The 26,222-nt window shown below is 36.6% G+C and overlaps 1 protein-coding gene across 1 annotated transcript in view; it reads right to left on the minus strand.

The window, feature by feature from the left end:
- The window catches only part of LOC106870180 (UDP-glucuronic acid decarboxylase 1), a 56,550-nt gene that overhangs the window by 26,219 nt on the left and 4,109 nt on the right, over positions 1 to 26,222 (minus strand). Inside the window, exons 2-3 of the mRNA XM_014916180.3 lie at positions 18,736 to 18,772; positions 7,916 to 7,990 (exon numbers count right to left, since the gene is read on the minus strand). Of these exons, the coding sequence (XP_014771666.1) occupies positions 7,916 to 7,990; positions 18,736 to 18,772 (112 nt within the window). The remainder of the gene's footprint in view (positions 1 to 7,915; positions 7,991 to 18,735; positions 18,773 to 26,222) is intronic.

Consider the following 26,222-nt stretch of genomic DNA (forward strand, 5'->3'; position numbering starts at 1 on the left):
GATGAAATGCCCCTTGTTCTATTAGGGCAATGCTCCAGCACACAAGTCCTCAGCTTCTATGTGTGCCTGTGGCTTTGAACTGGTTGATCACCCTCCTTATTCTCCTGATTTGAACCCACCTGACTATTAACTGTTCCCTTACAAGAAAAACACTTGGCTGGGAACCAGTATTGCAGTGATAATGACATTTTTGACCAACAGGATAAAAGCTTCTTCACCAATGAGATCCAAGCATTGCAACACCAATGGAAGAAGTGTATGGACCGCAAGGGGGCTATGATGAAAGATAAACCTCATTTGGTCACATTCCAAGAGAGTATGTTGGTTAGCCTATGAACTTTCCAACCAACCCTCGTGTGTGTGTCTGTGTGCATACATACACCCACAAATACACACAATTTTATATATATATCATCATCATCATCATCGTCGTCGTCGTTTAACGTCCGCTTTCCATGCTAGCATGGGTTGGACGATTTGACTGAGGACTGGTGAAACCAGATGGCTACACCAGGCTCCAATCTGATTTGGCAGAGTTTCTACAGCTGGATGCCCTTCCTGACGCCAACCACTCAGAGAGTGTAGTGGGTGCTTTTACATGTCACCTGCACGAAGGCCAGTCAGGTGGTACTAATCCACTAGTCATTATCACAACAATCAAAACTAACTTTGTTAATATGTCAGGGACTGTCCAAGTACTCATCCAATAATCATTTTATTCATCAAGAATAATTTTGTAACATTTTAAATTCCCTTCAGTACTCCAGTTTTTAGCTACCATATACTCCAGTAAAACGCAATTCTAGTTACTATCATATACTACAAATAAACCATAGCTGTAGTTACCATATACCATAAATAAAACACAATGGAATTCTATATTAACGTCAATCTCTTTTTACTCTTTTTTTACTTGTTTCAGTCTTTTGACTGTGGCCATGCTGGAGCACCGCCTTTAGTCGAGCAAATCGACCCCAGCCAGGACTTATTCTTTAGAAGCCTAGTACTTATTCTATCAGTCTCTTTTGCTGAACCGCTAAGTTACGGGGACATAAACACACCAGCATCGGTTGTCAAGCGATGTTGGGGGGACAAACACAGACACACAAACACATACACACATACATATATATATACATATATACGACGGGTTTCTTTCAGTTTCCGTCTACCAAATCCACTCACAAGGCTTTGGTTGGCCTGAGGCTATAGTAGAAGACACTTGCCCAAGATGCCACGCAGTGGGACTGAACCCGGGACCATGTGGTTGGTAAGCTAGCTACTTACCACACAGCCACTCCTACGCCTATGTAAATAAAATAACTTAACAGTTATGTTCTTTCCTTTTCATCATCATGCACATCTGTTGGAGTGATGAGGACCATCACAAATAACAAAGATGGCTTATCGCTTGTATGTGACTTTGTTTAAAATGAAGAAGGGTTGCATACCGTCAACTTCACTCTCTCATCCATGACCATCTTCTGTCTAGTGGCAAGACCAAGTTAAGACAATCGAAGATGAAGACAGACGTAGTGGATGACGAAGATGTTTCAATCGCCTCATTTTATTCTCTGCACTTCACAATACATTACTGCAGCCACCTTCCTCTCAGTTGAACCATGAACGTTTCTTCTGCAGAGTCTATCTTCACAGCCCTAATAAGCTAGTTAATCCATAGCTGGGACCCTAATTGGTACTACTACTCTAGGTCAGCGCAGACCAGGAGTAATAGTGGTCAAGAGGTGGTTCCTCAAAACTCTGGAATCCCAAAATACCAGATGCAGTTTAAAGTCATACCTATGGCATTATATTGAATCTTAAACTAATGCTGATTAACTTCTTTCCCTTCATAACACCACACACAATGACAATAAGGTCACATTAACCAAAATAAGTTCTCTACATCTTTAACTTTAGCATAAAACCTCTTGCTGGGGGCTTCATTATAAAGTTTTATTAATACATTTAAGTGTTCATAGTGAAATTGATAAAGTGCAGTTGAGACAGCTAAGATATTTTAGTCACAAAGTCTAAATCGATTGGCTGTAAGTTATAAGACATATATGACAGTTTAAAACAGCAATAATCTAGGTAGGTGGCAAGGCAGCTTCTGAGTCAACTAAATATGTTCTGAGTCATAGCACCATGATTATGTATTAATTTTCTAGACACTAATTTGATTTGTCATGCCATTCTATCCACCAATCATTATTTTCTTTGTAATCCTTGAGAAATTGCTTCACTGACTGTTAGGTATTTGGGACACTTTAGTGTCTCTTGTCAGTTATAGCTTATCTATATATTTCTTTCTTTCACGCTTTACAGCCCTCAGTTTTGCATTTTGTCTACTCTACTAGTTTGAAGAGACTATTGAATCAGTTGTAGTCATACTCCTTCTATGCAGTGCAGTTTCTAACAAACTCGACATTTTAGATACAAAGCATTTCCATAATGCAATGAAAATATTAAGAGGGTGTTTCAGTAAGGAGCTAAAAGCCTACTGAAAAACCAAGAACCCAGCAAACATATCAGCTTCACTAGCTGATATTATAATCGCTAAATCAAGCACTCATGAGGAAAATGGCTTGATGGCAGAATTGTTAGCATGCTGGGCCAAAATGCTTAATGACATTTCATCCATCCTTACGTTCTGAGTTCAAATTCTGCCAAGGCCAACTTTGCCTTTCATCCTTTTGTGGTCGATAAAATAAGTACCAAGTGAGCAATAGGGTCGATATAACTGGCTTACCCTGTCAATTTTGGCTTTGTGCCAAACTTTGAAATCAGTATTAAATCTATCAAATGAACCATTTCTCTTCCATTGCTATTTAGAATGCTTTCAACATATCTCTCCATAACTTTTAGCTTCAAGGGACCAATTTTTAATTTCTGTCAAATCTTTCCAATTCCTCCCACTATTTTGTGTATAAGACCCTAGCAAACTCATCACCTGGCACAAAGCTTCCTCTCCCAATCAAGGGGTCATGTCTTGCAAGTTACTTAGTGACCTGGCTTCTGCTGCCACATAAAATGCAAAGTTAACTTTGGTGGGATTTGAACACAGAGTGCAGCAATTTGAAACAAATACCAAAAAGCACTCTAGCTAATGCTGCAGAAACTCTACCAATTTGCTGCCTATTTAGTTTTGTATATTTTCAGGTCCATTTAGCTATTTCATGGCCTTTCCACATTATTCCATGGAAAATGTATTTGTGAACATGATGAGATGCTTTTTTGTTAGGTTCTATGTTTTTCCCTCGTAAGAAATTGTTGAAATGAAGAAGTGATTCTAAGATGGTCTTCTAACCCTTTAGCATTCGGATTATACTGTCAAATGTACTGCTTATTTATTCACATTGTTTTGAATTAAACATGAATTATCTTGTAACATCAAGATCTTGATGATGTGACTGTTTATTTTTAGAATGACGTTGCAGGTTTAAGTATGAAAGGCCAGATTTGGTCTCTTTGAACATAAAACAGGCAGAATATTTTGGCCGGATAAGGCCAATTTACATGCTAAATAGTTAAGGCCTAGAGGCATTTTGCTGTAAAAAATAGAAATGAAACTTACTCTCCCAAAAGTTTACTGTACGTGGCTCATTAGAAATGCACTAACACAATCTACTTTATATAATAATTGAGTAGTCCTGTTCATAGCCTTTCCCAACTAACAGCATCCAATTTCAATATCAATAAATTATTTAACACTATTACCTTCTGCATTGTTTTATCAAGTATATATTATTGTAATGATATCAACTGTTTTCTTTGGGTTTTTTTATAGCAAGTCTGTCCACCTATTTTAATGTTTTTTGTTTATTTTTGGGGATATTTTCCATTCTAGAATGGATTGGCAAGTACTGGAATGCAAGAAGATATATTTTCCTTCCAATCAGTGATACAATATGCTTAGAGTTGACCTAGTTATCTCTTTTTCTCTGTCTCCCTTAATGTGATTCTTGTTTTAGTATGAAAAGATATCCTTAATCCAAGCATAAGACCTTTATCAAACAACAATATCTACCAACGAGAGGTATATAAGTTGTGGCATTGCATTCATACATACCCATAGGATATTACATAAGTAAAAAGTCTATAAGGAAGCAAATTTGCATCACAGAAACAATTTTCTTTAAGGTGGCGAGCTGGTAGAAACGTTAGCATGCCAGGCAAAATGCTTAGCGGTATTTTGTCTGCCGTTACGATCTGAGTTCAAATTCCGCCGAGGTCGACTTTGCCTTTCATCCTTTCGAGGTCGATAAATTAAGTACCGGTTAGGTACTGGGGTCGATGTAATTGACTTAATCCCTTTGTGTGTCCTTGTTTGTCCCCACTATGTTTAGCCCCTTGTCGGCAATAAAGAAATAAGAAACAATTTTCTGGGAGCTAATTACTAGTGCTAAAATACTTGTTGGTTTATATAAACAAAAATAATAGAACAGTACTTAACTGGTGTTTTATTTTATTGAGCCCAGAAGGATGAAAGGAAAAGTTGACCATGACAGGATTTGAAACCAGAACATAAAGAGCTGAGACAAATAACACAAGACATTTTGTTTGAGGTTCTAATGGTTTTACCAACCCATCAGCCTCTAATTTATTTGCAATAACAAAAATTGTATCTAAGACTGGCATCACAGGATTGCGGATTTGTAAAGGAGTACACAATTGCTATGATCGATTCCCTCTCAGAAGAGAGGGATTCAATCATAGCAACAGCTTCAACAACAACCTACTTTGGAGAGATTTTCACTTTGGAAGGGTTCACGTTCCACTTTATGTCACACTGACCCACCTGAGAACTACATTAAAGTTGCACCTGTCTGTGGTGCAACTCAGTCACTCACAAACCAATTCGATGGTAGATAATTTAATGGATCAAACAATTGAATTCTCAACATCAAATCCAACAGAGATCTATCCAGATACTATGTAAGACATTAATATGTAACATGTATAAAGCTTAAAACCTTTGGAAGTCAGTGAACAGGAAAATCCTGCAAGAAGTTAGAAAATACTACAATCTGAGAAACTAACTTTATTAATACACAAAATATTAATAATGAAAGGGTTGCTAGAAGAAGCTCAGGACATCTGTCCATATCCAAGAATTTCTGCCAATTGACAAAATTTTGGCAACATAGAGTAGATAACATTCGATGCTAAGAGGATGTATAATGCATTTTCAAAGCATAAGTTTAGTTTGCTAAATAAACAAGGAAATATCAAATGGCTTTCAAAAAGAATTTTCATTCAAAACGGTTTTGAAAATATTTTTGAAACCAAAAACAAAATAAATATATAAGAGGTGATGCTAAAAAAAAATCTGAATTTTGAGGAATTGTAATATTTCATACTTCAGAAAATGAGATAACTATCGAGAAATTTTAAATATTGAAAGCTTAGACGGAAGTTGATGTCCAAACATTAATTACATAGAAAAAAAAATTAAAATATCAGCTTCCTACAAATCTTTTCCACACTGCATTCATATTTTCACATATTCTTTTGGTTTTATTTTCAAATATGTCTGTAGCTTTTACTACCAATATTATATATTTCTTCATTTTAACAATGATAATGGATGCAAGGCATTGGGGCCAGTACAAAAGTGAAAACATAGAAAAGATAATAAGCAAGGGGTTTACATTGAGAATAAGGGATTTACATTGAGAAAAACAGGTGACATACAACAATAATGGTAAAGATACATTAAACAAATAGAAAATGATAAACAAAACAGCAAAGAACAAAATAAGAACAAGAAAAGGATTCTCAAAATGAAGGAGATACTGCTCAGAGTGATTTGTAATACTCAACACACAATCCAAGATTACCCTGACACACTTAAATCAAATACCTTCTCCCAGTTCTTGCCACCCATAGTTACAGCAAGATCATTTAGCTAAGCTATGTCAATTTCACCAATATTACCCATCTATCAGTGGAGGCGCAATGGCCCAGTGGTTAGGGCAGCGGACTCGCGGTCATAATATCGCGGTTTCGATTCCCAGATCGGGTGTTGTGAGTGTTTATTGAGCGAAAACACCTAAAGCTCCACGAGGCTCCGGCAGGGGATGGTGGAGAACCCTGCTGTACTCTTTCACCACAACTTTCTCTCGCTCTTACTTCCTGTTTCTGTTCTGCCTGTAATTCAAAGGGTCAGCCTTGTCACACTGTGTCACTCTGAATATCCCCGAGAACTACGTTAAGGGTACACGTGTCTGTGGAGTGCTCAGCCACTCGCACGTTAATTTCACGAGCAGGCTGTTCTGTTGATCGGATCAACTGGAACCCTCGACGTTGTAAGCGACGGAGTGCCAACAATAAAACCCATCTATCATAATATTTGCTAGAAGCCAGCACCTTCTTCTCTATTCCCACCCTTCTACTCAAGTTGTACTTAAAGAAGCTGATGAAGACTCGACCTGAGTGGTACAGCTCTGTCCTCAAATCCCTCAACCACAGCCGCTACATGACTGTTGATACCATAGCTACCAGAAGAAGACTACCATTTCTTCCTTGCTAAAGGAAAGAGAGTGGTTCAATCTTTCTCATAGACTTGGCTGACAGCCAGACCCATTTAACATATGAAAACAGTTGTTCGAGATAAACCTAATTACCAGTAATTCACGGGCAATGAATGAGCATATGCTGGATTGTTTTTGTCACCCTGCATACACAAGAGAGGTTTAGTCGCTAGCAACACCAACTTGGTCAGGTCTGGAAAGTCTATCCCTAGCAAGCAAGCAATGCCTTCCATCAGAAACTGTTGGATCAAAGATTTTTAGAAACTGTCCCTAATGCCCAACTTGAAAACAAAGAGCAGAGAAAAGAGGGTTAACAGGACCCTTTAGTTTGGTTTTGCTGAAGACACACCCATCTATCTAGTGCCGGTGCCTCAGTGAAATCCACCCAGTACACTCTGTAAAGTGATTCGCATTGGGAAGGACATCCGGTCATAGACACCAAGTCCAAAATAAAATGTATGAGTGAGACGTGATCCTCCAACCTATCTGGAGGACAGTAACTTGAAATAAGAACTGACTCAGAGCATTATGACCTGACCAACCCATACCAATGGAACATGGATAGAAGAAGAAGAAGAAGAAGAAGAAGAAGAAGAAGAAGAAGAAGAAGAAGAAGAAGAAGAAGAAGAAGAAGAAGAAGAAGAAGAAGAAGAAGAAGAAGAAGAAGAAGAAGAAGAAGAAGAAGAAGAACAACAACAACAACAACAACAACAACAACAACAACAACAACAACAACAGCAGCAGCAGCAGCAGCAGCAGCAACAAATGATGGTGATGCTGATGATGGTGGTGGTGGTGATGATGATGATGATCCCTAGACATAATGAAAATAGCTTAGTATTTAATTCTGCATATAGTTTATTGCTAAATTATTTCCGTAGAATAGACATCAGGTGTGATAAACCCAAGAAATTTTAATTAATGAGTTATACACCATTAATGAATGAAAACAAAAATCATTATAATGGTAACCAGTTTCAGTTTAAAAGAAAGAGGTTACCAGGGATGACCACTACAAAATATGAATTAATAAAAATGAATTAAACATGGAATTCAAAAGGAATGAATCTGATACTTTGCAGTACAGTAAACATTAACGAACCTATTCTGTTCTAATAAGACCTCATAAGTGAAATCTAATCTAACCATAATCGTAAAAACTAGAAAGTTAGTTTTCATAAATAAACATACAGTAGCATAATCTAAAGGAATGATTAAAGGAAAAAAATATATGTGGTAATATTAGCTGCATATCTTAAGTAAAGATTACAGAAAATAAAGCTGTAAAAATTGTGAAGATCTTGAATATTGGAAACAAATCTATAGACATCCCTACCATTACTCTGAGAAAATGCAGAATAAAAGGCGTTGAAACTTACACATATTCCAAATGGTTAACTCGGCTTTTTAATTTCCTTATTTCAGATTGGACCAACATATTTTCTGAAATATCCCTGTTAATAAGAGAAAGAATAATAAATAGAAAAGAATGATTAAATATCCAATGCTAGAGTAATCTTCTTGTAACATACTACCTGTGTTTTTCCTTGCATAGTGCCTCTCATTGTTAGAGAGTTCATTCAGGTGGATTTGGCTCTGCAATAGATATGTCAAAAGCCAAAATACAAGCATAACATCACAAAAAAAATATGTATATATCCTTTGCTGGCAGGGCAAAATCAAAGTCATGTCCTTTTTTTTATTTTCATTTTCTCCTTGTTGTGTTGGGAGGGTGCCTACGGCCTGCCATAGCCCTCCAAGACAAGTGAGATTGATGCTATTAATGTTTTCCTGAAAACTTCAACAATTTAAAAAAAAAAAAAAAAACTGAACAGAGAGGGAATTCCAGAACCAACATCCTGCAAAGAAAGGACAGGCTATAGAGAGCAGTGCAAGGCTTGGGGTAGGGGGGGGGGGGGCTGAACACCACAAAGGTGATGGTGGGAGAAGAAGTGAGTAGATAAGTATGTCAAGAATACACAAGCCCAGTCAGCTCCAGAGAGTAGAGGTCATTATAGTAGCTGTAGAAAATCAGAAAGAAAGACAGCATACCAGTGGATTAGGGGCGGGAGCATGTGTGAATGACTATATACCAATCACTTGGTGGCCCTTTTCTGGATGCAGTTTAAAATGCCTTTATGTACAGTGCCAGCACTGTCCCTGATGTGTCAGTGATATTCCACTGTGGGCCACACTGAGCTATCAATAATTGTTGAAATATCTCCTGGTCCTGAAGAGAAAAACCAGTCATTGTGATGCTGTCCTTACTATGTTAAGGAAATGTTGTGGCCAGGAGAGATTCTCAGCAATACTGGGATCTCCGACAATTAGAGTTACTGCGAAGGTACTAACTGAGTGCTGTATATGACTAAGAAGGGGTGTAGTGTGATGAAGTTCTCTTGATATGAGAAGCATTTGTGTGTTTCTTTCTTTTTTTTCTTTTTTTTTTTGCTATTGAAATAAACAAAATTGGCATATCTACATTCTGATTATGTTTAGAGTGTAATACCTCTATTAGATGGTTAACCAACCCACATCATTCTAAATCCCAACAACTCTCCTGACTAATCCATGAACAAAAGTGCTTTGTGTTGCTTAGGCTATGTGATATACAGAACCTGAGGTTAAAATACAGTATAATAATACATAATTATATCTGACAAAGATTCCTTGTGATCCACAAATGAGTGTGTTGAAAATATGTCAAACAAATCAAAACATATATTCAGAAAAACTATTAAGAGATAATTATTATAATAACTATAAGAGCTAATCATATGATTTCTGAAATAGCGACAATGTCATGTGAAACAAATGTCTAAATGGAAAAGGTAAAAAAAAGGTCTTACAACAACAAGGCTATGCAGGGACAACAGTTAATTAAACCAACCCAGGCACTTAAATGGTGAATATTATATTGACCCTGGAAAGATGAAAGGCAAAGTTTATCTGAGCAGAATTTGAATGTAAAATATAAAGGGATACACTGCATAGCATTTTGTCCCTCACTTTATGATTTTCACAACCCGTAATAATAATTTCTTTTCTTCTGTCTTTCTTTTTTTTTTTTTTTGTCTTTTTTCTTTGTACCTCAGCACACTAGCATAAAGGCCACAAATAAGATGTAGAAAACCATCACCTATGTCATGTCAACCCCAATATTCTTCATTTTTACATATTTTCTCATACTAACATAGGTTAAATGCATTAGATCGGTGGTTATCAACTGGGATCTATATGGCCTTCGGGGGTCTATATAAGATTTTGTTGTTAAAATTTATGTACAGTGAAGTGGTTGTACTTCAACAATACACTAAATATTTTAACAGTTTTTTTATACAATTCCTAATAGTATTTAATTATAAAAGTATAATAGGATTTTTTAAACATCAACTAATTATAGGGATCCACCTGAGGAATATAGATATCAAAGGGGTCTATACGGAAAAAATAATTGAGGATCCTTGCATTAAGATGAATATAAGGCGCAGGAGTGGCTGTGTGGTAAGTGGCTTGCCTACCAACCACATGGTTCTGGATTCAGTCCCACTGCGTGGCACCTTGGGCAAGTGTCTTCTACTATAGCCTCGGGCCAACCAAAGCCTTGTGAGTGGATTTGGTAGACGGAAACTGAAAGAAGCCCATCATATATATGTATATATATATATATATATATATATATATGTGTGTGTGTGTGTGTATGTGTGTGTAAATGTTTGTGTGTCTGTGTTTGTACCCCCAACATCGCTTGACAACCGATGCTGGTGTGTTTATGTCCCCGTAACTTAGCAGTTCAGCAAAATAGACCGATAGAATAAGTGCTAGGCTTACAAAGAATAAGTCCTGGGGTTGATTTGCTCGATTAAAGGCAGTGCTCCAGCATGGCCGCAGTCAAAAGACTGAAACAAGTAAAACAATACATTAGTGAGACATTCACTTACATCAGAATGCCTGTTGCCAACTCTTATCCATTCTTCTGGTAAAAATCACTTATTCCATAAGCCAGCAAATAATTTCTTGACAGGGAAATGACAATATTAAGGTTTGAAGCTCAGTGATTTTTCAAAGATGTGTAAACATCACAAAGACATGCATGTGTACACATACACACACATGTATGCATACATATATATACAAAGATATGATGGTCATTGTGCAGTTGCTGTCTACCAAATCTACTTGCAAGGCACTGGCTTATTTAAATGACATGAAAAAGATAAGAAGAAGAGTCAGACATGATGGAATTTGAACTCAGAACTTAAAAAAAGACTATCAGTAAATTTCACACAATATTTTTGTCCACATTTCTATTGATTCTGCCAATACCTCGTCTTTTTGTAATAGTGAAGACCTACTGATGCAAGTGTAAACAAATCAAAATCGATGACGTGGCCAACGACAGTACCGCCTGATTGGCACTCGTGCCAGTGGAATGCTAAAAGCATATCCAAGCATGATCGTTGCCAGTGCCACGGATTGGCTCCCGTGCCGGTGACACGTGAAACGCACCATTCGAGCGTGTTCGTTGCCAGTATCGCCTTACCAGCATGTGCTGGTGGCACGTGAAGACAACATTCGAGCGTGGTCGTTGCCAGAACAACCTGACTGGCTCTCATGCCGGTGGCACGTAAAAAGCACCCACTACACTCTTGGAGTGGTTGGCATTAGGAAGGTCATCCAGCTGTAGAAACTTTGCTAGATCAGATTTGAGCCTGATGCAGCCTCTGGCTCACTAGTCCTCAGTCAAACCGTCCAACCCATGCCAGCATGGAAAGTGGACGTTAAACGATAATGATGATGATGATGATGATGATGATGATAACATAAAATTTGTACGTAATAAAACTGGTTTGTATTATTTATACTTCACATAACAATATGACATAGCATTTTGTCCCACACTCTATCGACTCACCCCACCACACCTACGCAAGGTCAATTTATTCATTGATTAACAATAATTTGACCTAAAGGCTTTTTATGTTTGAACCACCAGTTTAATAATGAAAGATTATTTTCTTAAAGATAATACTCTAGAGCTATTGCGTGTGGGTAGTGGAGGTGTGTGTGGGTGGTGGAGGTGTGGGTGGGTGGTGTGTAGTGTGTTTTACATGTGCTTTCCAACACGTTTCTGGGTTCAGTCCCATTGTGTGGCACTTTGAGTAAGCATTTCCTACTATAGCCTTGGGCTAACAAAAACCTTGTGAGTGGATTTGGTAGATGGAAACTGAAAGAATCCTCTTTGTGCATGTATGTATGTATATATGTGTGTGTGTGTGTGTGTGTGTGTGTATATATGTATGTACAAATATATACATACATACATATACATGTCTTTGTGTCTGTGTTTGTTCCCCATCACTGCTTGACAACCAGTGTTGGTTTGTTTACGTTGCTATAACTTAGAATAAGTACCAAGCTTAAAAAAAAGAAAAAGAAAAGACTATGGTCAATTCATCACCTATTGTTGGTGTCATATAATGAAAGGCAGTCCAGAAAGCATAATTGTGACACCCCTAACTATAGTCTTAGCCTTGCTATAAATAATCTCAAGATATCCCAGCAATTATTTTGAGGTACAATTAGAAATGACTTAATATATAATGTTTATCAGAGTTATGAGTCATCCATCGATACACCTTATTGTAATTATCCTTGCCCTGTTGATAAATCATCTTGAGTATTATCATATAAGCCATCGTGGTCAACCCCAGGTCAGCCTTGATCAAGATCTTTTATCAAAGACATTGTAGCTATCACATCACCACCTTTTATTGGGGCATGCATTTGGAATTGTAAGATAAGTACTTATCTCATTTGATGGTGATTTGGTTACTATTTCTAGTAAATCAAATAACCACACAATGGTTCTTTCATTACATTGTTATCAGTTGTCACTTTCATAAGTGCAGGAATGAAATTTGCTTAGAGGGTGTAAACGTAAGTCTAAATTTTTTTTTTTTTTTTTTTTTTTACAAGTAAACTCAATATATTTTCAGTCTCAATATCAAAATAAACACAGGTATAATAAGAGTAATTATTATTATATTTGAACATCAAACAAATGAGATAAACCCAATAATAGAAAAGTGATGTTTGAGATCAGCCCCAAAATGTTTCTATGCTTGTTCATTTTGGCAATGAAGCTTTTCAGGAGGCTGTTCAAGGTATTTTCATTGCCCCACCGCAAAAATGTTAGAGCGTGCGCTTGCACCCCCTGCATCCTCTGTTCCTGATTCTACAGTCATTTTAAATACACAGCTGCTATGGATCAATATAGTATAGATTTATAAGCACTGTATCATTGACTGTTCATGTTGGTGACAAAGGAGATCCACTGCAGTTGTTAGAACATCAGGTAATGATATAGGTGTCAGCAGATATCTATATATCATTGGCTTATGATAATGATGACATTTTTTAAGATTTATAAAACTAAAAACACAAATTTTGTTGATTATATGTAATCTGATGCAGTGAGTCGATAGATGACAGAAGAGCCCTGCTAAACGTCTCATAATATTTCTGCTGACTACTTTCTCTCACTCACTCACTTTCTCCCGATATATTCTTTTACTTGTATCAGTCATTTTTGACTGAAGCCCTGCTGAACAAATCGACCCCAGGGCTTATTCTTTGTAATCCTAATACTTATTCTATCAGTCTCTTTTGCCAAACCACTAAATTATGGGGACGTAAACACACCAACATCGGTTGTCAAGTGATGGTGGGGGAACAAACAGACACACACACACACCAAGAGAAGGGCATCCAGCTGTAGAAATTCTGCCAGATCTGATTGGAGCCTGGTACAGCCATCTGGTTCGCCAGTCCTCAGTCAAATCAGCCAATCCATACTAGCATCGAAAGTGGACGTCAAACGATGACGATGATGATGATGATATATAAACACACACACACACAACAGGAGACAATATAAAAACCAAGTTAACCAGGTTCAATTCTAGTTGGAACAAAAATGTCCCACTGTCTGGGTTCCTTGCCTTTTTTAGGCTCTGTGGTTCCAAAGTTGAATAACGATTAAGAATAACGAAATAAAAGCACCCACTACACTCTTGGAGTGGGTGGCGTTAGGAAGGGCATCCAGCTGTAGAAACTCTGCCAAATTAGATTGGAGCTTGGTGTAGCCATCTGGTTCACCAGTTCTCAGTCAAATCGTCCAACCCATGCTAGCATGGAAAGCGGACGTTAAACGAAGATGATGATGATATATATATATATATATATATATATATATATATATATATATACATACACACATATATATACATATATATATATACACATATATATACATATATATATACACACACACACACACACACACATATATATATACATACATACATATATATACATATATATATACATGTCTATATATACATATATATACATATATATATACATACATATATATATACATACATATGTATACATATATATACATATATATACATATATATACATACATATATATACATACATATACATATATATACATACATATATATACATACATATATATACATACATATATATATACATACATATATATATACATACATATGTACATACATATATATAGATATACAAATATATGTGTGTGTGTGTGTGTGTGTGTGTGTGTGTGTGTGTGTGTGTGTGTGTGTGTGTTACTTCTAATTTGTAATAGTTTTACTAAGTCACAAGGATTTAATATACACACAACTTAATCTTTTGTTCTATTAACATCTTAGATGTATTTTAGAAATCAGCCTCGGTATCTGACCAGTGCTTTATTGTATTAACCATGTAAAGGTAAAAGGCAAGTTGGTTTTTGCTGGGTTTGAGCTCAAGACAAACAGCTTCATTCTGTCTCACACTCAAATGATTCACCCATTTCACCACAGAGCATTTTGAGAAAATGTAAATTCATAAATAATGAAAGAATTTTGGTGTGCTTTCAAGAATTTACATTTTATTTTTCATTTTGACAAGGCAGTAATTTACATAGCAATAAATTTACCATTTGTAATCATAAGCCTCCAAGCCATCTGGCCATTCTGAATTTAATTATTTTGTGCAAGAGCACAGCATTATTTTCTGCATACACAACTTTCGGAATAAATGTGCATGTATCAGCATAAGCAGCATAGATACTAACATGAAAAACCTAAATCTTAGAATAATATCATGAACGTCTAATGTCCGTTTTCCATGCTGGCATTGGTTGGACAGTTTGACTGAGGTCTGGAAAGCCAGCAGCTGCACCAGGCTCCAATCTGATCTGGCAATGTTTCTACAGCTGGATGCCCTTCCTAACGCCAACTACTCCGAGAGTGTAGTGGGTGCTTTTTACATGCCACTTAAAAAAAAACCAATCAGGCACGCCTGGCAATGAGCCAGTCAGGTGGATTGGGCATCGAGCCAGTCAGGGGGCACTAGCCACAACTACGATTTTGGTTTTACTTGACTCAACAGGTCTTCTTAAGCATATCATATTGCCCGACGCATCGAGGGTACTTTTAAATGGGCCAGACATGGTTGCAATCTTACTTTAGTTGCCAGGTCTTCTCAATCACAGCATATCTCCAAAGGTCTTAGTTTCCTGTCACTGCCTCTGTGAGGCCCAACACTCAAAACATCATTCTTCACCACCTCATCCCATTGCTTTTTACAAGCCGCTGGCACAGGAGCCTGTCAGAGAGCACTGGCATCGGCCATGTTCAGATGGTGCTATTTATGTGCTACCAGTACAGGAGCCAGTCAGGCGGCCCTGGCATCGATCACGTACAGGTAGTGCTTTTTACATGTCACCAGAATGGGAGCCAGTCAGGGGGCACTGGCCACAGCTACGATTTTGGTTTTACTTGACTCAACAGGTCTTCTCAAGCATATCATATCGCCCGACGCATCAAGGGTACTTTTAAATGGGCCAGACATGCAACACTGGCATCAGCCATGGTTGCGATCTCACTCTAGTTGCCATGTCTTCTCAATCACAGCATATCGCCAAAGGTCTCACTTTCCTGTCATTGCCTGTGAGGCTCAACGTTCGAAGGTCATTCTTCACCACCTCATCCCATGTCTTCCTGGGTCTACCCCTTCCACAGATTCCTTTCACAGTTGGGGTGTGGCACTTCTTCACACAGCTATCCTCATCCATATATAACACATGACCATACCAGTGCAGTCGTCACTCTTGCATACCACATTTGATGCTTCTTATGCACAACTTTTCTCTCAGGGCACTTACACTCTGTCGTGTATGTACACTGACATTACACATCCAGCGGATCATGCTCATTTCATTTCTTTCAAGCCTATGCATGTCCTCAGCAGTCATGGTGTATGTTTCACTGTCATGTAGCATGGCAGTTCGCACACATTCGTCATACAGTCTACCTATCATCCTGAGCGAGAGCCCCTTAGTTTCCAGCAGAGGTAGGAGCTCCCTGAACTTTGCCCAGGCTATTCTTATTCTCACCACTACACTCTCAGACTCACCCCCACTACAGATTCAGTCGCCTAGATAGCGGAAGCTATCAACTACTTCTAGTTTTTTCCCCTGGCATGTGATGGAATCTGTTTTCTGTACATCTTCAGTGTTTATTGCCCCTCTACATCTACCACACACAAAAACTATCTTCCCAGTTAACCTTCCTTTGATATTGCTGCACCTTTTATCTGTCCATAGCTTACACCAGGTACATCATATGGAGTTTCTGCCCATGTCTTTTCTACAGATCGAGCAAGGCCATCTACCCAAAGAAATTTGTGATTTGTCAGCCTTCCTACGTACTAAGACTTTGGTTTTTGCTAGGTTAACCCTTAGGTTCTTTGATTCTAGACCTCGTTTCTACACCCTAAACTTCGTCGCTAGTTTTGGCAGTGACTCAGCTATTAGAACAAGGTCATCAGTATAGAGGAGCTCCTAGGAGCAGCCTGTCTTGAATTGTATACTATAAAAGTGTCCAAACTTTTCATTGTAGATGTATAACCTGATCACTTACATGATTATTCTGATTCAGTGTGTATATAACATTTACAAATATTTATGCTCTAGATTTAAGATGAGGCAATTGAACCAATCTACATATCAAACTACAAGCTTAGTCTAAACTGTCAATGAGAAAACATCAGTGTCTGTAACATTAAAGATGGGATGATTATAGCTAGAAATACAGATTGGATACTACTTCAATATTCTAAATTTGCTCAAGGAGAGGCGATTTATACAAAACCCACACTGTTTTTGTTTTTGTTACTACATGACTATCTCCTTCACCCTTCTCTCTCTCTCTGGCCAGGTAATGATGTATCTCTTCTATAGCAAGACACTTGTTTCTGCCTCTCTGTTTCTGTCACACTCTAACCTTTCATCATCTGACACAAGATCTCCTCCTCCAATACCCCCTCTTCTATAATAAGATACCCGTCTCTACCTCTCTGTCACACTCTAACCTTTCATTATCGAGGCTATAGTAGAACCCGGAACCATGTGGTTCGTAAGCAAGCTACTTATCACACAGCCATTCCTATGCCTATGATAACATATCTTGAATAAGATAACATATGGTAACATATTTTGAATAAGGCACATAATTCTCTGTTGTTCAAATCCACTCTGCTGAAAATGATTATCACTGCATTCCTCTCTCCTTCTAGCTGTAAAAGTCCTCAATGTTCTATTTAATTAAGGGTAGGACAGCCCATGAAGGTGTAAAAGAAATCATGGTACAAGCTATTGGGTCTCATTCATCTGTATGTGACACCTGAGTTTTAAGCTTTCTCACATCATTACACAACTATAAATCCAGAACCACAAAAGTATTGTCATTTATCATCTCCACTAAACACATACCAACACAAAGTATTTTTATTCTGACATCTTCCACAATCCCTTCAATTCCTTCATTGTGTGTGATCTTAACCCCTTAAACACTGCAAACTAACAGGGATACAATAAAACTAAATTTCTAAATGTAGATCAAATATTTAAGAAGCATTTACATCATCATCATCATCATCGTTTAACGTCCGCTTTCCATGCTAGCATGGGTTGGACGATTTGACTGAGGACTGGTGAAACCGGATGGCAACACGAGGCTCCAATCTGATTTGGCAGAGTTTCTACAGCTGGATGCCCTTCCAAACGCCAACCACTCCGAGAGTGTAGTGGGTGCTTTTACATGCCACCCGCACGAAGGCCTATTGGAATTCGCTTACCTAACTTTGAAAAGCAAAATTTCAGTAAAACAAAGCAACATTCAACCGACAAATTCAGATAATTTTTACAGTATTTAAATAGACATTTATCATAAAAACTTGAGCATAATGGTTTTAGTTTCATTTCAGTCATGATCAGATGGCAAGGAAGAAAAGGAGGAGGAGGTGGCAGCCATTTAGTCCTGCATCAGTCCCAGTCAAGCGACATGATTCTGAATATAACAAACAGGAGGCAGGAAGAACAGAGTCATTAAAGCATCGAATGAAATGCATCGCAGCATTTATTCTGGCATCTTGTGTTTTGAATTCAAATCCCAACAAGGTCAACTTTGCTTCCTGCAATTTGTATCACTTTTTTACAATCTGAGCTCAAATCCCACTATGGCCTCCTTGGGTGGTTGTCTTAATCCATTACCCAGTTTAACACAACCACCTAGCACCTCGGGTAACTTTAGCAGAGTCCACTCTGTTGCAAGCATTCAGGCCAGCTCTCTCTCCTTTTTATCCTTTCTCCTGCCAGTCTTGGAGGCCATGTAAAGGATCACAGGTACTGGTCTTCCTTCCTGACTAAAAGATAAATAGAAAAAGGAACTGACTACATGCAGCTACCACAAACACCCAATACAGAGATTCTAAATCGCAATTTCAACAAAGACATATATATGTGAAAAGCAGAAAACTGATCCAAAAACTGTCCACTTCGATGTTTATGTCATCTGGGGAAGGACTCTGGTATGACTGCATTGTGAATAAGTTTTCCCTATGGTTCAATAATGTGCATGACCAAACTAACAAAGATACCTTTTGGAGCAAAAGCAGTCAAAAGGAATTAATTTTTATTTTACCAACTGATCAAACCAATCAAAACTCCACTATGACTGATTATGTGATGACATTGGTTGGTCAACTAAGGTTTCGTTTTGATCTGTTTTTTTCTTAGTTAAATATTTGTAAAAGAAGTAATACTTACAAAGAACTGGAAGCTTTTGAGAGAGTTCCATAAGAAACTGCAATATTAAAAAGAAACATAAATGAATTTATTAAATTACTACATGGGAACATAAATACAATTTTATACAAGTTAGGATTCTGACTTAACCCTTTTGTTACCAACCCGGCCGAAACCGCCTCTGGTTCTGTAGCACGAATGCCTTGTTTTCTTAAGTTTTGAATTAAAATCTTCCACCAAATCTTAGTCACAATTTATGTTCCTAACACTAGCTTAATGGTAATTAAGTTATTTTACTAAATTCTTTGTTATATTTAAAATTAATGGAAAGAAACACAGAGCATCTCAAAATAAATACGGTAATGAAAGGGTTAAAAACTGAAGCTGACCAAATAGAACATTTTTTCAGGTGACTGAATATCACTTTCAATTACACTGTGTAATAGGAATTTTGTCCTTGGGTAGCAACTGTTATTTCTTATTTGCTTACCCCTAGAAAATATGAAAAATGGGTAATATTTGCAACTCAGAACTGAATCTGACTTAAATGTAATGGAAAATAGGTCAATTTCAAAGCATTGATATCTGGGTCACAAAAGCAATATTTCCTTTGCCTTCTAGATAGATGCAAAGAGAAAATAGCACTTACTGATCAAAGACAAGAAAAAGTAAAAGTTTTGTTATACAGTGCTATAGAAAGATTAGCTACGTCATTAAATGAAACAACAGCATTTCAATTGATTCAATGACACCTACATGAAATTTCATTCCTCATTTGCTACCCACAACTCCATAATACTGTAACTTCCACCACTCATCATATATCCAAACCTTTCAAACATAGATTTATATGTCATTCAAGCAAAGATATTTTACTATTCATAACCATTCTCATGGTTCAAGTAGGATTTTTTCAACCGTACAACAAGTTTAACCTGGAAATATATATACATTTCTAGCAAGTAACACAACCTGCAAGAAATAGCAGCCAAATTTCTGCCAAATCACACTTTATCATCTAGAAAAAGAAAGGATGGAAAATGTTGGATAAAACGTTAGATAGAATATATCAAAAAAGAAATTTTAAAAAAAAAAAGACAAGATATTCATGTCTAGAAAATTTGATCTTAGACTAGCTCTATCAGGGTTAACCTGGGGCTGAATACCAACATTTTTTCTTCAGAAGAGAAGTTGACCAAAATATGGTCGGGTTTACAGTACAAAAACTACATAAAGTAGCATTAGAACAGATATTTACAGTTAGGTGAACTACTAAACAACTTCCTCTTTTCAAAACATTTAAACTGCATCCAATGGTGAAACTCCAGTTCAAAAGTTCAGGAATTTGGGAGAATATGAAGTTACCCCTTGGTCACAACTACTCCTAAGATCTGTTATAGTCTGGAGTGGTAGTAGCTGTCAGGGGCTCAGTTATGGGTCACATAGCAGAAGATGGTCCTGTGGCTAAGGCATACAAGATACAGAGGGATGGCCCCTAACTGTCACATGGGCTCACCAGTGTGTGGACATATCCTGATGTCACATGAACAAGTCCCTCCATAAAAGGGTTAAATAGGCTTTGTACTTCAAGAGTAAGCTCAAGTAAATTGAAGATTAGCAGAATAAACAGTATATAAATTGGCAGAAGGCAACAGGAAACCACTGCTCTATCTTACCCAAGAAAATTCACAAATCTCCAAGTTTGACATCAAGGTCCAGGATTGTTGACACCTGTGGGCATGGCTCATAAACAGAGAAGAAAGAACTAAACTGCTCATTTCATAGGTAAATATATTAGCCATAGACACCAAGCAATGTTACAGAGAGCTCATCTATTTGTATATTGCAGCCATCTAAATTATAGGACTTCTAACGGCACAAACACACACACACAATTACTTATTTTCCTTTTTAAGCCTGGTACTTATTCTATCGCTCTTTTTGGTAAACCGCTAAGGTACTGGAACATAAACACACCAACACCAGTCGTCAAGCAGTAGTGGGAGACAAACAGACACAAAGACACACACACACAATAGGTTTCTTTCAGTTTCTGTCTATCAAATCCACTCCTAAGGTTTTAGTTGGGCTGAGGCATTAGTAGAAGACACTTGCCCAAGGTGCCATTCAGTGGGACTGAACCTTAAAGAATAAAAATTGAAGCATGCAAGTGATATTCATCATAAAAAATTGAGTACTTGTTTTCTGTTGATTTAATAAAGTTTGCCTGTATATTTATTTCATTTACAGTTAGTAATTTAGTAGGATAATGATATGTAATTGTAACAAAATTTTAGAACCTATATCTTTACTGTATGATATATAATTATTATATTGAAACAAATTACAACAAAAAAAAAAACGAGCAAAAAATTATAATGTAAAAATTCATCTTAAAAATATATTCTTAATTAATTTTTATTAATTAAGAAACTAATTCTAATATAAAGAATATTTTCAAGATAAAAAAGACTTCATATAAATTGCAGAAGAAATCGTACTATGACCTATATAGTAACAAGCCTAGTAAGAAGAGAGACAAAGGAGGACTGAAAAATAGAGTAATTAACAAGCAACTGATTAAAATACGAAAGTAGATTAATTGTCCATCAGATTATGAATGTGAAAGATTTATGAGTATACTCTTTTACTTGTTTCAGTCTTTTGACTGTGGCCATGCTGGAGCACCGCCTTTAGTCGAGCAAATTGACCCCAGGACTTATTCTTTAGAAGCCTAGTACTTATTCTATCGGTCTCTTTTGCCGAACTGCTAAGTTACGGGGATATAAACACACCAGCATCGGTTGTCAAGCGATGTTGGGGGGACAAACACAGACACACAAACACACACACATACATATATATATATATATATACATATATACGACGGGCTTCTTTCAGTTTCCGTCTACCAAATCCACTCACAAGGCTTTGGTCGGCCCGAGGCTATAGTAGAAGACACTTGCCCAAGATGCCATGCAGTGGGACTGAACCCGGGACCATGTAGTTGGTAAGCAAGCTACTTATCACACAGTAAATTTTATTTCTTAATTGATGTACAAAAATAAAAAGATATTTAATGGGACCAAAACTATGAAATTCCACATAGTATCGTTGATAATATTTTCCTTACCTCAATGATGCCAGTGACATATATTGAAAGTCCCCTTATAGAACTATATTCATAAAAAAGTATAGAACTATATTATCACTTTCAAATTTAAGAAACAAGCACTCATAACTTGTTTCTTTCAGAACTTCATTGCATGAAATTGATACCATGAAATTCTTCAAATTGAGCTCCATCATTTAAGCTTAATTAAAATATAGTTTGGTTTTAAAATAAAAAAGTTAATTATACTTGAATCCAAGTTTTTACCTTACTTATATATTTTTTCATAATATTTTACCTCACAACATTTTTGATACAGATTTTTGTTGCATGGGACTAAAACTATGAAATTCCTTATGCTTTCTTTTATCATTGAAGCTAACTTAGGTATATTTTGCTTTTAAAATAAAAAAAAGTTATTTAGATCTAAACTTGACTGGTGGTGTTACTTACTCTCCTATAACATTGCTACAAATTTTGATGTAAACTTTAGTTGAACAAATCAACCCAAGGACTTATTCTTTTGTAAGCCTTGTATTTATACTGTTAGTCTGTTTTGCCGAACTGCAAAGTTGCAAGGACATAAACACACCAACATTGGTTGTCAAGTAATGGGGGGGGGGGGGGCATACACACAAATATACGCATGTATGTATATGTATATATATATATATATATATATAGATATGAACCCGGAAGCATGAGGTTAGGAAGCAAGCTTCTTACCATACAGCCATGCCAGTATTAATTATATATATATATATATATATATATATATATATATATATATATATATATAACAATTATCAATGTTATAAAATTTCTTTCATCTGCTGTTCTTTTTGATTAAGATTTAAGTTCAAGATCAGTAATTTTAATAGGGATAAGGTCATCATTTACAATAATCTCAATACTCAATTGTTATTTTATTGAGTCTGAAAGCAGGAAAGATCCAACTGACTTCAGTTGGATTTGAACTCAACTTAAAGAGGCTCTAATCAAGAGATCTAGTTCCTGCTTGTCCAGTTTATGGATGTCCCACAAAGCTTCAACTGATGATGCTTGTGTATTATCTTAAAGCCACAATCTATCTATACAAACCAAATTAGAATATATATTAGCTGGTCTGTAGTGAAACCCCTGTGACCACATCTCACTCACTTCAAAGTGAACCTAGTGTTCAGCTGTTTCTTGGTAAAGTGTAAGCTCTTTTGACCTCAATTTAGCCAACACTGAATCAGGTTTCATTAATCTTCTGCTCTAGTTTCTGAATTTTAAGTCACTGAAAGGCCATTTATTTATACACAAAACCTTATGCTTTGCTTTCATTTCTCAAAATGATTTTCGAAGGTAGTTTTATATTGTTTGTGACATATTCCTAGCATTAATTTTCTGTTTATGTTCTTTAGGCATTCATTCAATTGTAGTTATGTCTCAACCATAGTGGAGGCGCAATGGCCCAGTGGTTAGGGCAGTGGACTCGCAGTCATAGGATCACGGTTTCAATTCCCAGACTGGGAATTGTGAGTGTTTATTGAGCAAAAACACCTAAAGCTTCACGAGGCTCCGACAGGGGATGGTGGCGAACTCTGCTGTACTCTTTCACCACAACTTTCTCTCACTCTTACTTCTTATTCCTGTTGTGCCTGTAATTCAAAGTCAAAATTTCTTTTGACTGCAATTACAAACCAGTCTAACAACTGCCATAACATTTTGTAAGCAGACAATGAATGAATTGAGCGTACATTGTTGAAGTTGGGAAAATAGATATGAAATAATAACTATCATTGTGATAAAATGTTTTTCACATACTATCCTTTTAACCAAGATTTAAGTTCAGGGTCAGTAATTTTGAGATCAATAGAACAAGCGATGAACTTTTGGGGAAAAAAACAAAAACATATGTACTGGGGTCACTTTGTTTGATTACCCACTTCATGACAGTGCCCCAGCATGGCCTCAGTCCATTGACTAAAACTAGTAAAAGGTAAAAGATAGTTAACTCTTCTTTGTAATTTTTAATATCAATGTGTCATGCTGAATATCCCCGAGAACTACGTTAAGGGTACACATATCTGTGGAGTGCTCAGCCACTTGCGCGTTAATTTCACGAGCAGGCTGTTCTGTTGATCGGATCAACTGAAACCCTCGACGTCATAAGCGACGGAGTGTCAAAAACAACAACTCACCCATAGTAAAATAATGAATATAAAAACTCTGAGGAAGAAGAGTTAACAGTCTTAATCAATTGAACACCTTATTAAAAATTACAAAGAAGAGTTAACTTGCCCAAGATGCCATGCAGTGGGACTGAACCCAGAACCATGTGGTTGGTAAGCAAGCTACTTACCACACAAATAATAATAATCCTTTCTAATATAGGCACAAGGGCTGAAATTTTGAGGGAGGGGACTAGTTGATTACATCAACCCCAGTGTTTCACTGGTACTTAATTTATCGACCCCGAAATGATGAAAGGTGAAGTCAACCTTGGCAGAATTTGAATTCAGAACATAGTGACAGGCAAAATACTGCAAAGCATTTCGTCCAGCGTGCTAATGATTCTGCCAACTGACCACCTGACAATAATAATAATGATGATAACATCAACAACAATTTTTATTTTCCTAATAATAATAATAATAATAATAATAATAATAATAATAATAATAACAACAACAACTTTTATTTGCCACCAAGGAAATGAATGACAAGCACAATACAAATACATAAAGAATGGAGGTTTACAACGAAACAAAAGAGTAAAAAAGGAAATACATGTATACATAGTAAACATTTAAAATGAAAATAATATGATGATGATGATGTAATCCACCTAATATAGGAGAACCTTTTTCAAGACGCAAATGAAGAACTCCAATGTTCAAAGTCACCCAGAGCACCAAGAGCAAGTGCCCTCTCCAATTTTTGATCTCCCAACCTACAAGTTTATGTTTAGATGATCTAATCCACTCTTGCCATTTCTGTCAATTTCCCCCACATTTCAATAAATGTGTGTGTATATATATATATATATATACACACACACGTTATATACACACACTTTATATATGTCTCGGTGTGTGTGTGCGTGTATATATATACATATATATATATATATATATATATATATATATATATATATATATATATATATATACACACATTATATACACACACTTTATATATGTCTTGGTGCGTGTGTGTGCATGTATATATATATATATAACTATACATATAAACATGTATATATATGCATAAATATATACATACATATATATATATATATATATATACATAAACACACATATATATACACATACATAAACACATACATATGTATATATATATACATATATATACTTACATATACACATGTATATATACATACATATACACATGTATACATATACATACATATACGCATGTATGTATGTATATATATGTGTGTGTATATATATATATACACAGACATGTGTACCCTTAACGTAGTTCTCGGGGATATTCAGCATGACACAGTGTGACAAGGCTGACACTTTGAATTACAGGCACAACAGAAACAGGAAGTAAGAGTGAGAGAAAGTTGTGGTGAAAGAGTACAGCAGGGTTCGCCACCATCCCCTGCCGGAGCTTCGTGGAGCTTTAGGTGTTTTCGCTCAATAAACACTCACAACGCCCGGTCTGGGAATCGAAACCGCGATCCTATAACCGCGAGTCCGCTGCCCTAAACACTGGGCCATTGCGCCACCGTTGCCAGTACCGCCTGACTGGCCTTGTAGGGTTTTCGAGTGAGATCGTTGCCAGTGCCCCTGGACTGGCTCTTGTGCGGGTGGCACATAAAAGACACCATTTCGAGCGTGGCCGTTTTCGTGCGGGTGACACGTAAAAGCACCCACTACACTCTCTGAGTGGTTGGCATTAGGAAGGGCATCCAGCTGTAGAAACTCTGCCAAATTAGATTGGAGCCTGGTGTAGCCATCTGGTTACACCAGTCCTCAGTCAAATCGTCCAACCCATGCTAGCATGGAAAGCAGACGTTAAACGATGATGATGATGATATACACATATATATATATATATATATATATATATATATATATATACATATATATATACACATATACATATGCATATATATGTATACAGATGTATATATAATCTATATATGCACACAATTTACATGTGTGTGTGTTTATACGTATACATACACACACACACATATATGTATGTCCACATGTCACACATGCTTATCATTTAGTACGTTCTGTTTCCTCACAAAAACATCTGTTTTCTTTGAAGATCGATAAATAGTAAACTACTGACTGGAAATTCCATTGTGTAAATTTAATCTAAATAAACAAACGGAATGAGAAATTTAAAGCTTCCAACTTTCTTA

The sequence above is a fragment of the Octopus bimaculoides genome, chromosome 7 (assembly GCF_046866305.1).
Source record: "Octopus bimaculoides isolate indiv1 chromosome 7, ASM4686630v1, whole genome shotgun sequence".
NCBI classification, from domain to species: domain Eukaryota; kingdom Metazoa; phylum Mollusca; class Cephalopoda; order Octopoda; family Octopodidae; genus Octopus; species Octopus bimaculoides.